General features: G+C 50.9%; 1 protein-coding gene across 3 annotated transcripts in view; it reads right to left on the bottom strand.

Moving 5' to 3' along the window:
- The window catches only part of LOC132383098 (neuronal-specific septin-3-like), a 52,253-nt gene extending 40,368 nt beyond the window's left edge, over positions 1 to 11,885 (bottom strand). Inside the window, exon 1 of one of the 3 annotated variants that reach the window (XM_059953888.1) lies at positions 11,853 to 11,885. Coding sequence is in view for 1 of the 3 variants with exons in the window: in XM_059953887.1 (XP_059809870.1) it covers positions 7,901 to 7,910 (10 nt within the window). In the remaining 2 variants the exon portion in view is untranslated. Of the gene's footprint in view, positions 1 to 2,190; positions 2,770 to 7,900; positions 8,038 to 11,852 lie in introns of those variants that run through there. The other 2 variants (XM_059953887.1, XM_059953889.1) reach the window with 2 other exon arrangements.
- Between the last annotated feature and the right edge of the window lie 2,336 nt (positions 11,886 to 14,221).

Raw genomic sequence — 14,221 nt, 5'->3', positions numbered from 1 at the left:
TTCTGCAGGTAGAATTAAATTACAAATTTAAGAGACATTTAAGGCAGATTACTGGACAGAAACAGGGAAAAAGAGATTTGTGCCTAATGCGAGTAAATGGGTTGAGTGGATTTGCATCTGGGTCAGCATGGACAAGATTGGCCAAAGGGCCCATTCTCTGCTGTACGATTCTATGATTCAATGTTAGTGACATGACTTTGGTAAAGTTAATGAGGGTACAGTACACATTTTGGCCAGTATCCTTCACAATAACAACCTGGATCTTTACTGCTCACCACCTCTATTTTCTCAGTCTAAAGAAATTCAACAGGTTTGCTTTGACCCTCACCAATTTTTATCAATGCATCATAGAAAGTATCATGATACATCACAGACTGGTATGCCTACTGTTCTGCCCGAGTCTGCAAGAAACTGCAGAGATTTATGGACACAGCACATCATGGAAACCAACTTCCCTGCATAGGCTCCGTCTGCACTTCCCACTGCCAACATATTCATAGATAATCTCTCTTCTTTCTCCATCCTATTGGACAGAAGCTACAAAAGCTTGACACCATGTATCACCAGGCTCAAGAACCGTTTCTTGAACTAACACAATAAGATGGACAATCGACCTCATAATCCAGCTCGTTGTGACCTTGCACCTTATGGCTTACCTGACCTGCACTTTCTCTTGTGGTGTAACACTTCATTCTGCATTCTGTTATTGTTTTCCCCTGTGGTTCCTCAATGCGTTGTTGTAATGAGATACAGTACAGTGCAAAAGTCTTAGGCCAGGGTGCCCAGGGTGCCATCACACGTGAGCGATGATAAACCTGATTCTGATATGGGTCTCTATTGTGGGCTGAGAGTGGGAAAGGGGGCAGGGAGAGGGGAATCACAGTTGGGAAAAAGGGGAGGGAGCAGGAAGCACCAGAGAAATATTCTGTAATGATCAGTAAACCAGTTGCTTGGAAGCAAGTGACCTTGGCTAGTGTCTCAAGGTTAGGTGTGTCTGCACTCCCACCATACCCCCCTGCCCCTGGCACCTGTCCCCATACCTCTCCCATAGTGCTCCATCTTTGCCATTCCCAACCTCCTTTGCTTCTGCCAGATTTACAAACTCGCTCTCTGCTCCAAGTTGATAAATGCAGTTCTGTGCAAAAGTCTTAGGCACCATGAGGGGAGAGGGGTGTGTGTGTCTGCGACAGTACTGTATATTTTAAAATTTAGAGATACAACATGGCTACAAGCTCTTGCAACCCTCCGAGTTCATGCCGCCCAATTAAACCGACTTGACCAATTGACCTGCTAACCGGTACATCTCTGGAATGTGGGAGGAAACCGGAGCACCCGGAGGAAACCCACACGGTCAGGTTGAGAATGTACAAACTCTTTCTAGACAGTGGCAAAATTGAACTAGGGTTGCTGGACGCTCACACTACCTTGCCACCCCAGATGGAGTACAAAGCAAAATTTTTCACTGCCCTCGGTACACGTGACAATAATACGCCAATTGTCAGTTTACATCTACTTGAGCTATCTTGCATTCATGATTTATCGGAACGATAGCACTGGACAGTGCAGCTCTCCATCAGTACTACGCTGGACCTTGGGCAGTGTGGTGTGCACAGGAGGTTAAACTTTACGCTGGACCTTGGGCAGTGTGGTGTGCACAGGAGGTTAAACTTTACGCTGGACCTTGGGCAGTGTGGTGTGCACAGGAGGTTAAACTTTACGCTGGACCTTGGGCAGTGTGGTGTGCACAGGAGGTTAAACTTTACGCTGGACCTTGGGCAGTGTGGTGTGCACAGGAGGTTAAACTTTACGCTGGACCTTGGGCAGTGTGGTGTGCACAGGAGGTTAAACTTTACGCTGGACCTTGGGCAGTGTGGTGTGCACAGGAGGTTAAACTTTACGCTGGACCTTGGGCAGTGTGGTGTGCACAGGAGGTTAAACTTTACGCTGGACCTTGGGCAGTGTTGTGTGTGTAGGAGGTTAAACTTTACGCTGGACCTTGGGCAGTGTGGTGTGTACAGGAGGTTAAACTTTATGCTGGACCTTGGGCAGTGTGGTGTGCACAGGAGGTTAAACTTTACGCTGGACCTTGGGCAGTGTGGTGTGTACAGGAGGTTAAACTTTACGCTGGACCTTGGGCAGTGTGGTGTGCACAGGAGTTTAAAGTTTAAACAATCACGCGCACACACTCACTGTGGTGAAGTGATCACAGAGAAACCGTTGTTGCACCAGCTTCCTCCATCACAATCCTTGGCTCAGTGGTAGGAGAGACAAAGGTTCAAAGTACGTTTATAATCAAAGTATGTCTACCTAATACAACCTTTAGATTCATCTCCTTACGGGCAGCCACGAAACAACCCTCAAAACCCGGTTAAAAAAGAGAAGATACCCAATGTGCAGAGAAAAAAGGTCACACAAACAATAAATACAAGCAGATAGCATTCTGAGTCGAACACAGAAAGTCCAACCACAGAGCTTTAGTTCAGCGCAGAGCAAAGCAGTGAGCTGAACTGTCCCGCTCCTCGCCTCGGGCCCCGATACCCTGACCTTTTCAATCTGGCCCTACGTCTATATTGATGTGTTTGGTGGCATCAATACGCTCTGGGACCTGCGCCCCACTGCCTCGACCCAGACTGTACCCGACCTTTCCAATTTGGCCCAGCGCTTACATCGATTGAACCTCGGGTCTTCCTCGCTCTCGGCGACAGGCCCACTGCCTCGCCTCGGTTCGGCCACATCAAATTACCTCCCAATCTGGAGAGAAGTGACAGAGTCTTGTCGGTGATGATCGTTTGCCTACCGGTGATGGAAGGGGAGAGCCCAGGAGGTCCTCAACATTGGCTTCAGACCCTGTCATGATCAGCAGACGCTGCTCTCCCTGTTGAACAGCACTGGGGAGGATCACTAAAGGCACAGAGTTGTACTCCAGGGTGGGGACTTCACTGTCCGTTACCAGGAGTGGGCCAGTGGCATCAACAATGAGCGAGCTGGCTGAGTCCTGAGGGATAGATGCCAAACTGGGTCTGTGGCGGGTGGTATGTGGACCAAATACGAGGAAGAGATTACTCGATTCATCTCTCACCAGTCCGTCTGGGGCCAGGGTTCCATCGGTAATTGCAGGATACACCTGAAGCTCAAAACTAGCTGAGCTTTGCATGTTGGAAACCGTCAGCAGCTGAAGAAATGTGCACCAGCACGGGCAGATCCCTCACAGCACGGGAAGATCCCTCACAGCATGGGAACATCCCTCACAGCACGGGAAGATCCCTCACAGCCTGGCAGATTCCTCACAGCACAGACAGATCCCTCATAGCCTGGTAAGATCCCTCACAGCACGGGAAGATCCATCACAGCAAGGGAAGATCCCTCACAACACAGACAGATCCCTCACAACATGGCAAATTCCTCACAACATGTGCAGATCCCTCACAACCTGGCAGATCCCTCACAGCACGGGCAGATCCCTCACAACCTGGCAGATCCCTCACAGCCCGGGCAGATCCCTCACAGCCTGGCAGATTCCCTCTCTCAGTCCAGGCATCAGTAAAGGAGTGGAATCAAAATCAGGCTTATTATCACTGACAAATGCCTTGAAATCAGTTGATTTGTGGCAGCCGTACAATGCAAGACATGTAGTATCAATTACAATATAAAAAATATGTATCTCCAATGGCAGTAATGAAAAGAGGACATGTCCTGGATGGTGAGGATCCTTAGTGATGGAGGTGGAGAAGTGCATGCTGGGAGCAGCAGCAACCGCCACCTTGGTGAAGCTGAGACATGCCACTGAATACTTGTACACAACTCAGTCAGCAGACCAATGGTTAGAACCCACTGATTTCATGATCAAAAGACAACAGCACTGCTGTATCTAGCCCTGAGTGCTGGTGGACAATTAAACTGCTGAAGGTGGAGGAAGTTCCAGAGCAGCCTTATAGAACAGGGAACAACATAACTCAGGAGCAGACTCTTTGGCCTCCAAACCAATCCTTTCTGCCTGCCAAAGTCCACATCCATTTATTCTCTGACTATCTAAGAGCCTCTTAAAGCCCCCTAGTGTATCTTCCTCCACCACCACACCCCCATCAGGCCTCACATTCCAGGCATCCGTCACGTTAATAACAATTTACCTCACTCATCTCATTTGACTTTACCCCTCTCACTTTAAATTTATGATTTCTAGTGGGGAAATAAGATACAGGGTGTCTGCTTTATCTGTGCCTCATAATCTTATAAACTTCTGTCAGATCTCCCCGCAGCCTCTGCCGGTCCAGGGAAAGCAGCTCAAATTTATCCAGCCTCTCCTGATCGCACATGCCCCCTAAACCAGGCAGTGTCCTGGTGAACCTCTTCTACACCCTCTCCAAAACCTTAATGTCCTTCCTGTAGTGGGGTGACAAGAGGTGAAGAGGGATTATTGACATGAGAAATTCTGCAGATGCTGGAAATCCAAAGCAACACACACAAAACGCTGGAGGAACTCAACAGGTCAGGCAGCATCCAGGGAAATGAATAAACAGTCAATGATTCGGGCCGAGACCCTTCTTCAGGACTAAGGTAAGTCCTGTCTTAGGCACTGAAGATTGGTGAGTTCCTCTGGCACTGTTGAGTTCCTCTGGCATTTTGTGTGTGTTGCTAAAGAGAGATTAGCTTTATTTGTCATATGTATCCCAAAATATACAGTGAAGTGTGTCCTTTGTGTCAAATCAAATCAGCAGGGATCGTGATGAATGCAACACTCCAGATGTAGATTACTGGAGTTTTGTAAAGCTACAACACAACTTCCTGACCCTTGCACTCAAGACCTCAACCAATAGGAACAAGCATGCCACATGCCTTCTTTACCACCCCATAAATATGGGCAGTACTTTCAGGGGGCTATGGACTTGCATCCCAAGATCCTTCTCTACTTGGAAGCACCTTCACTGGGTGGGTTGCTGAAGTTCAAACGTACAGTTTGTAACCAGCTGGCACGTGCAGTAAGGAATTTGGTTTAGTTCTGGTAAGTGCCAGTGCTGTTGGTTCACCCTGGGCTCGATGCTGATCCTCGTGTGGAGTTCGCATGTCCTCTTTGTAACCAAACGAGTTTCCGTCAGGTGCTCCAGTTTCCACCCGCGTCCCAAAGGTTGGCTGGGTTCTGCGAACTGCCCCTAGTGTGTCGTGACTGGCAGAATCAGGTGGGAATTGATGGGAATCAGTTTTAGGGAATGGGCATGGCTCTGTGAACCTGCCCAGAGTCATTCAGATAAATAGCTTCCTTCTTTATCATAGGGATATAAAATAAGTTGCCAGGATAGAGGGAAATGGGAACAGGTTTCTAGGGATCCAGTGGACGGTTTGACCCTGTGACCCTGTGGGATCCAGTGGACGGTTTGACCCTGTGACCCTGTGGGATCCAGTGGACGGTTGGACCCTGTGACCCTGTGGGATCCAGTGGACGGTTTGACCCTGTGACCCTCTGGGATCCAGTGGACGGTTGGACCCTGTGACCCTGTGGGATCCAGTGGACGGTTTGACCCTGTGACCCTCTGGGATCCAGTGGACGGTTGGACCCTGTGACCCTGTTGGATCCAGTGGACAGTTTGACCCTGTGACCCTGTGGGATCCAGTGGACGGTTGGACCCTGTGACCCTGTGGGATCCAGTGGACGGTTTGACCCTGTGACCCTGTGGGATCCAGTGGACGGTTGGACCCTGTGACCCTCTGGGATCCAATGGACGGTTGGACCCTGTGACCCTCTGGGATCCAATGGACGGTTGGACCCTGTGACCCTGTGGGATCCAATGGACGGTTGGACCCTGTGACCCTGTGGGATCCAGTGGACGGTTTGACCCTGTGACCCTCTGGGATCCAGTGGACGGTTGGACCCTGTGACCCTGTTGGATCCAGTGGACAGTTTGACCCTGTGACCCTGTGGGATCCAGTGGACGGTTGGACCCTGTGACCCTGTGGGATCCAGTGGACGGTTTGACCCTGTGACCCTGTGGGATCCAGTGGACGGTTGGACCCTGTGACCCTGTGGGATCCAGTGGACGGTTGGACCCTGTGACCCTCTGGGATCCAATGGACGGTTGGACCCTGTGACCCTCTGGGATCCAATGGACGGTTGGACCCTGTGACCCTGTGGGATCCAGTGGACGGTTGGAGTCTCTGTCACAGGAAGTAGAATACCCATAACCAAGCAGCTGACCAACAGGGCTCTGTTCAAAAGGCAGGCCTTCCTCAGGAGCTTCCTTAAAGCAGTTCCTTTTAAGGAATCATCTTTTGTGAGAGTGCTGAGATCCTGTTTAAATGGAATGACCACTTGCAGCCCTCACCTCCCTTTTCACCGAGTGCTCTCGGTGCTGGGACCACTTCGGGAAGTGGCCAGCCCTGCCAGGGTGGGCAATGTCACTTCGAACTGAAAAGGGCTCAGATCCAAGTGGGAGCCTGCCCTCCCCATGACCCACCCCTCTCAGGTTCCCTCAACTCTTCCAGCAAAAGCAGCGGAGACCACACTCAGACCTTCAGCAGGTTGATCCACGGATCCGTGGGTCTCACCGTTGGGGTGTCTCTGGGTGACAGAATGGACACTCGCTGTTTTTTAATAACAGATTTTAAAGATTAAAGGTTAGCTTTAATTGTCACAGGCAAATCAAAACATACAATGAAATGCATTTTTTTTTGTGTCATCGACCAACCGAATCTAAAGATGTGCTGGGGGCAACTCCCAAGTGTGGCCACGTTTCCAGCACCAAAGTGACGTGCCCACAACTTACTAACATGAACCTGGACGTCTTTGGGCTGTGCGAGGAAACCCACACGGTCATGGGGAGAACGGCCAAACTTACAGACCGTGCTGGGAACTGAACCCCGACGGCTGATCGCCGGTGCTGTACAAACTTTCCGTTAACCACTGCACTGATGTGACCCCGGCTGAAGGCCGACTTCCTTACGGGACCCGGCATGGAGAGTGGAGAAGTTCCAGCCGGAACTCAGTGAAAGGGGAGTCTTTAAGCGCAATGTGTCAATGGCACAGGTGAAGGTGAGGTGCATTGGGCAAGCACAGCCCAGGCAACTGCCCGCCCCCTGTGAAACAAGTCACCGCTGTGGTTTGACTGGTAGGGGCATATCCACAACTGTGAGGCCAAATCTGCATCCCTTTGTGCAGCTCATACAGGGTGCGGACCGAGCTGAGACGAGGGGAAGACAGTTGGGGTGGGGATGGTAGACAGTCTGGAGGGGAGAAAATCAGAGGGGACAGACAGTCCAGGGGTGTGGCTGTATGGGGGGGGGGGTTGACTGTTTGGGATGGAGACACTGGGGTGTGGGGGGGGGGACAGTCCAGGGGGAGTAGACAGTTGGGGGGGAGACAGTCTGGGGTGGGACACGGTAGGTGAATCAGAAAGTGAGACGGGGAAGAGACAGGCGAGATGTGTTGAAACAGTGGATGAGACGGGTTAGACGTGTTGAAAGAGGGGGTGAGGCGGATGGGACGTGTTAGAACAGGGGGTGAGACACGGGGTTTCAGATGGTGAATGGGGAAAGACACGGACGATGATCCGGGGTGTGACAGAGGGAAACTCTCAGAGACGAATCACGGGTGCAGATACAAACGCCCGAATGACGGCGAGCGGGTTGGGAACGATGAACACATAACCTGTGAATCGAAAATGGTTCTCTCCCACCGAACACGGACAAAGTGAACCCGAGAGGCTGGGACCCGAACAGTTAATCGCTCCATCGCTCCACTGAAACATGGAAGCAGCCCATCTTTCCGCGGACACAACGCGCAGCCACCCTTGTCGATCCCGGGTCTGGGAATCTCCCCGCCGGAGAGCAGGGAGGGAAGGGGAGATGGAGAGCCGGGGGCTCGCCCACAAGCGACGCACGACATACAAAAGGCACCAAGCGAAGCCACTACCTTGCCACATCCGGATGCTGCTAGTACCTGCGCCGGCCGCCTCGGATTTCAGCCGGAGCCCGTCGAATATTTACGGCGGCGACCTGATAATATCCTTGTGTTTTCCTGGGATCCTGGCCCCACTGCCGTCACGTGAGCAGATTATGGAAGGAGCGGCTGCCCCATCACATCACAGACTCCACCACTCCCTTCTGAGACGCCAGAGCTTCCCTCGGCAGCTGAGCCCCCCTGCCCTCCGCCAGGCATGCTCAGACCGGAGATGCTCATCAACCCCCCGAGCACAGCCACCGCCCGGGCTTTCCCCCCGGCAGACGCGTTACCTCGCCGGGGGCGTGGGCACAGGAGGGGGCCAGTGATGGAATCTGGAGCGACGGACAATCTGGAAGAAAGCGAGCATCTGCGGGAGATGAAGGAGCTGTCTACCGTTCAGGTCCAAATCCCCAGGCAGTCCCCCATTCAGAGTTTGGACCTCCCCCTCCCCTTTCCCCCACAGATGCCTCTGGGCCCACTGCGTTCCTCCAGCAGATTGCTAGAATCTGGCTGAACGGCCTCTGGCTGAGAGCCCCCTTGCGAACGGGACTAATCGGTCTGGAACAAGGTGCGTTAAGAGGCATTAATTCCGAATGTGCAGAATCTCAACCAGCTCCGTCAAGGGCACAACCCTCCACACCATCGAGGATTCCCTCAAGAAGGCGCCATCCATCACCAAGGACCCTCACTATACAGGACGTGCCCTCTTCTCCTTACTACCACCGGAGGGAAGGTCCAGGAACCTGAGGCCTCGCCCTGGACGATTCAAAAGCAGCTTCTTCACCCACTCACCCTGCCATTAGATTCCTGAACAGTTCACAAACCCGTGAATACTACCTCGTTATTCCTGATTATTTGTATTTCAGTAATTTATAGTAATTTTATATCTTTGCACTCTACTTCTGCTGAAAAACAGCAGATTTCACGTCAACACGGATGAAATACTGGAGGAACTCAGCAGGTCAGGCAGCATCTATGGAAATGCATAGACAGTTGACGTTTCTGGCAGAGACCCTGCTTCATATCATCTAAATCAGTGATATATAAAAAAAGGGACAAGGCCACCACTTTATTCTTCTGAATCATCTCATTGATCTGTGAGTGGGACCATTCCCAGAGTACAGCAGGACAAGTCAGGGAGGGGCTGCAAAAACAGTGTAAGACATGACGTGTGTGAGTGATGATAAACCTGATTCTGGTATGGGTCTCTGTTGTGCACTGAGAGTGGGAAGGGGGCAGGGAGAGGGAGTGGGAAGCACCAGAGAGACGTTCTGTAATGATCAATAAACCAAAATATTTGGAATCAAATGACCTTGCCCTGTGTCCCAGGGCTGGGTGTGTCTCTGCCTGTGCCACCCTCCCCCCATCCCTGGCACTCCTTCTCTGCCACCTGTCCCACACCCCTCCCATTGTGCTCCACCCTCATCAATCACAACACTCCCTGCTCCCGCCAGATCTGCAAACTCGCTCTCCGCCCCAGGTTGACAAGTACAGGACTGTATTAGGCACCCTGCTTATATATATGTGCCAAAGGCTTTTGCATAGTTCCGTAGGAGGTTGAATGGCGACTTTACATTTATGAGAGGCATAGACATGGTAGAGAGTCATCCCAGGACAAGAGAGTGTATAAGAAGAGGACACGGGTTTAAGGTGAGGGGGGAGAATTTAAGGCAGGTCTGAGAGGGTCAGTGTTTCACACAGAGAATGGTGAATATCTGGAATGAGCTGCCAGAGGAAGTGGTGGAGGTGGGACAATAACAATGTTTAAAAGGCCTTTGGATGGGTTCGGATAGGAAAGGGGTAGAGGTCTACGGGTCTAATGCAGTAAATAGAATTGGCAAAGATGGACATCACAGTCAGTGTGGATGAGCTGGAAAGAAGGGCTTGCTCCTGTGCTGTTCTACAAAGTTCAAAGTACGTGTACTATATATAACCTTGCGATTCGTCTCCTTACAGGCAGCCATGAAGCAAAGAAGCCCAATACAGCCCATTAAAGAAAGAAAACCGTCAAACGCCCAGTGTGCAGGAAAATACTTCAGTCAGTACTCATGCTGCTTATCAGCTGATCCTGTGCTGAGGAAGATTCGCTGACCCAAAACACGACTTGTTTATCTCTCTCCAGATTCTGCCTGACTGGTTACGTTCTTCCAGCATTTCAACTTTTGTCTCATACTCCAGTATCTGCAGTTGTATTTGCCTTCCAAACTTGGTACGTGCATACATACACGTAAACACAGTCTCATGCACACATACACTCACATATATACACAGACACACAAAGTCTCACTCACAGACCTACAGATACACACACATGCAACCTATACACACGAGTATACATACGCAGTTTCAAGCACACACACACTCACACTTGTTGTTCACTCACAGAATTACAAACTGAAAGTAGCTGAGGAAGAGCCTGCGTTCATCAGTGCGAGAAACTGTCCCCATCCCACTGGCTGCACCTGTAGCCCCACCAACTCTGAGTGCGTACCCTCATGCCCTCGACCCAGTGTGGCACGCTGTGAACTTCCCGCCGTCAGCCTGATACGGTCTCTCTCCGCTCGCTCAGCTTTGAAGACTTACACCGAGCTGATTCCGCCAGCCAGCACACAGCCGGCAGAGGCAGGAGGTCCAGCCGGCAGTGCGGCCCAGCGGTGAGGTCAGTGCTGCTGGCTCACGGTTTCAGAGACCCGGGTTCAACCCTGACCTCCGCCGCTGTCTGGAGTTCACGCGTGTTCCCTGTGACCACGTGGATTTCCCCCACATGCTCCGCTTCCCTCCCCCATCCCAAAAGGTTGGTGGGTGAATTGGCTGGTGTTAATTGCCCCTGGTGTAGGTTACCTTGAAAACCACTGTCACCCTTACTACCTGTACCCTCCTGCCACACACCACTTCTGTCACCTCTATAACCCTCACTACCTGCATCCCTCCTGCCACACACCACTTCTGTCACCTCTATAACCCCCACTACCTGCATCCCTCCTGCCACACACCACTTCTGTCACCTCTATAACCCCCACTACCTGCATCCCTCCTGCCACACACCACTTCTGTCACCTCTATAACCCTCACTACCTGCATCCCTCCTGCCACACACCACTTCTGTCACCTCTATAACCCTCACTACCTGCATCCCTCCTGCCACACACCACTTCTGTCACCTCTATAACCCGCACTACCTGCATCCCTCCTGCCACACACCACTTCTGTCACCTCTATAACCCTCACTACCTGCATCCCTCCTGCCACACACCACTTCTGTCACCTCTATAACCCTCACTACCTGCATCCCTCCTGCCACACACCACTTCTGTCACCTCTATAACCCCCACTTCCAGTATCTTTCCTCTACCACACACCACTTCTGCAGAGAATTTACTGAGTGTGGGCTGCTTCCTTCCTCATAGTCCATTTCCCTCACAATCCCCCTCCTCCTACAGGCTCTCTCTACCTACAATTTCCTCTCCTCACAATCTCACCCCCCTCAACACCTCTCCTCCGCAGTCGCACTCCCCCTCCTCCTCTGCCATTTCTACCTGTTTCCAAGCAAACTTCCCGCCTACTAACGCTGCGCTGGGTCCCCCTGACAGGAACAATCGACAAGTTTGCTCTTCACCCAAACCACCCTCGACCCCCTGCTCCCGTCCCACATTGATTGCCCTCAGCCTCGTGCTCTGCGCTCCCCTCTGCCCCTCCCGCTGCCCTGTCCTCTTCTGTCCCCTCCCCAACCTACTTCCCACGCCACTCCCTCCAGGAACTCCTCCAGCTGCCTCTCATCCTGCTCTGAAGCGGCTTTAAAGTTCTGTGTCCAATCTTGGTGGAACAATTGCAGATCGACCCCCCTCCCCTCCATCCAGCCCTCTAACACTTCTACAGTTTCAAACCCCATTACAGCAGAGAAGCAGGGGGGTTCTGTACTCACTGCTCAACTCTCAAGACGTCTTCAAGGTTCTGCGTGTTAGAAAAGGGCATTAGCTGTGATGTTCGAGTTACTAGCCCTCTATCTCAGTGAAACACTGCAGGAGGTGAAGACTGATAAGGAATAGCAGTTAGCTGAGAACCAAACTCACATCAATTTCAACAGGCTGACCTGCAGTTGGCTGGGAGTGGGCCCACCTCGAGAAGGCCCAGGGGCTGCCTGTTGCTGAATTCCCCACTGCTGTCTCGCTGCCCCACCTTTGCTCTTTGTCGCCCCCTATCATGACACATAGGGGAAAGCCAGGGATTGGCTGCTGTGGTACGGTGGGTGACCTGCCGTCCCATTCACACCAGCTGATTGGTTCTCAGTTTATGGCTGACCAAGTCGCCCAGCCTCAGTGTTTCTGGTGCCTGGTTCATCCCCACACAGAGAGGAAGGTGTAGGGGTGAGGCAGTGCCATGGTTACTGGTGTGTTAACAACAGGGGGTAGGTTGAGGCTGTGACTTAAGGTGGTTATGGGCAGGTGATGCCCAGGCTGAATATTGGACTTCAGGCCCAGGCCTAGGCTTGGCCTTGCTGCTCAGGTGGGAGCCATGCCTGGTACAGGGCAGGTGGGAAGCCAGCCCACCACCAGCTGGGCTCAGCCTAGTCTGAGGCCTTTCTTTGAGGCCTCAATCTTCACATCCTTTTGCAGGTCACTGAGGTCACCCAGCTCACAATTCTCTGAGAGCTCCCTGTAAGTAGTTATTCTTTCTGGGGAGAGGGGGGAAGGAACTCCCACTCCCGCCACATCTACCTCAAAGACTAGTAAAGTTTCCCTCCACAGTTGCTGCCTGACCTGGTGAGTCTTTCTAGAATTTTCCATTTTTATCCTCTCCTCACAGCCTCTGTTGATTTTCGAGGGAAGTTGGCATCTCTTATTGACCTCATATAAGACACTCACCTTCCCTTTCACCCTATGGAAGGTCGTTTATGTTGGGGGACTCTTGGTAAGCTTGATCCTAGAATTGTCCACTAATCGCAGTAAAACAACAATAATTCTAACTGGCTGCATCATGGTATGGGGGTGGGGTGGGCTAATATTAACATAAGCTGCAGAGAGTTGTAAACTTAGTCAGCTCCTTTATGGGCATGAGCCTCCACAGTATCCAGGAAATTTTCAAGGAACGGTGACTCAGAAAGACAGCATCCACCATTGAGCACATGCCCCCTTCTCATTGCTACCACCAGGGAGGAGGTACAGGAGCCTGAAGGCCCACACTCAGCGATTCAGGAGCAGCGTTTTCCCCTCTGCCATCAGATTTCTGAATGGACATTGAAACTATGAACACTACCTCACGACTTATTTTCTATTTTTATTTTTGCACAATTCATTGAATTTAACTATAACTATTTTATATATACACTTAAATTCACAGTTTTTCCTCTATTATTATGTATTGCATTGCACTGCTGTCGCAAAGACAACAAATTTCATGGCGTATGTCACTGATATTACCTCATTCTGATCTACTATCCAATTATTCAGAATTCCCAGTTGTTGGACATCCCCACTCCCTGGTCGTCATTTCCCATGGACCCCTTAAACGCATCGAGGCCCCAGTACCCCCGTTCATCGTAAGGTTACCATGGCCCCCTTTCTGCACTCCCCTTAAACTCGCTGGAAGGTTTACAAAACTGCTGTGGAACATGTAAAAAAATGAATCAATGTGTGTTGGGGGAGGGGGGAGGTTTTTGTGCTATTGAAGTCATGAGGGAGCTAGATTCAGAGAATTTTACTAAAAAGACCAAGGCCGATTGAATCCTTCGAGCAATAGGGATTCCAGGCCCATTAAAGACCACCACAAATTACAGATACCGTTTCATTATTGGGGATAAAGACCAGCAAAGAACGATCAAACAAGTAGAAATTATAGGTCCCCTTTAGTCACAGGGGATAAAAGGCCACGTTAAGCTGAGGTTACAGATCGAAAAAGTTCTGAGTGTCCAGGCCGGAAGCAAGGGACGGGCCTGTTCAGATCGCTGCTTCATGAAGTTTGCTTGGCTCTGCACTGAAATATAGGGCGGTTCAGTTCAGGACGCTAGTTGCTTGTGGATTTTTTCTCTCTCTCTCTCTCTGCACATTGGGTGTTCGACGGTCCTTTTTTTATGTATATGGGTTCTTTTTATGGGCATGACATATTTTCTTTTCTCTTTACTTATTGGGTGTTTGATGGTCTTTTTAAAAAATGGGTTCTTTTGGGTTTCTTTGTTTTGTGGCTGCCTGTTAGGAGACGAATCTCAAGGTTGTAAAATGTATATGCACTTTGATAATAAATGTACTTTGAACTTTGAGGCCTGATGAGCAACCAGTGATTATAGTCTCCAGCTGA

Source organism: Hypanus sabinus, chromosome 29 (genome assembly GCF_030144855.1).
Source record: "Hypanus sabinus isolate sHypSab1 chromosome 29, sHypSab1.hap1, whole genome shotgun sequence".
NCBI classification, from domain to species: Eukaryota; Metazoa; Chordata; class Chondrichthyes; order Myliobatiformes; family Dasyatidae; genus Hypanus; species Hypanus sabinus.
This window is presented reverse-complemented; position numbering and strand designations above follow the sequence as displayed.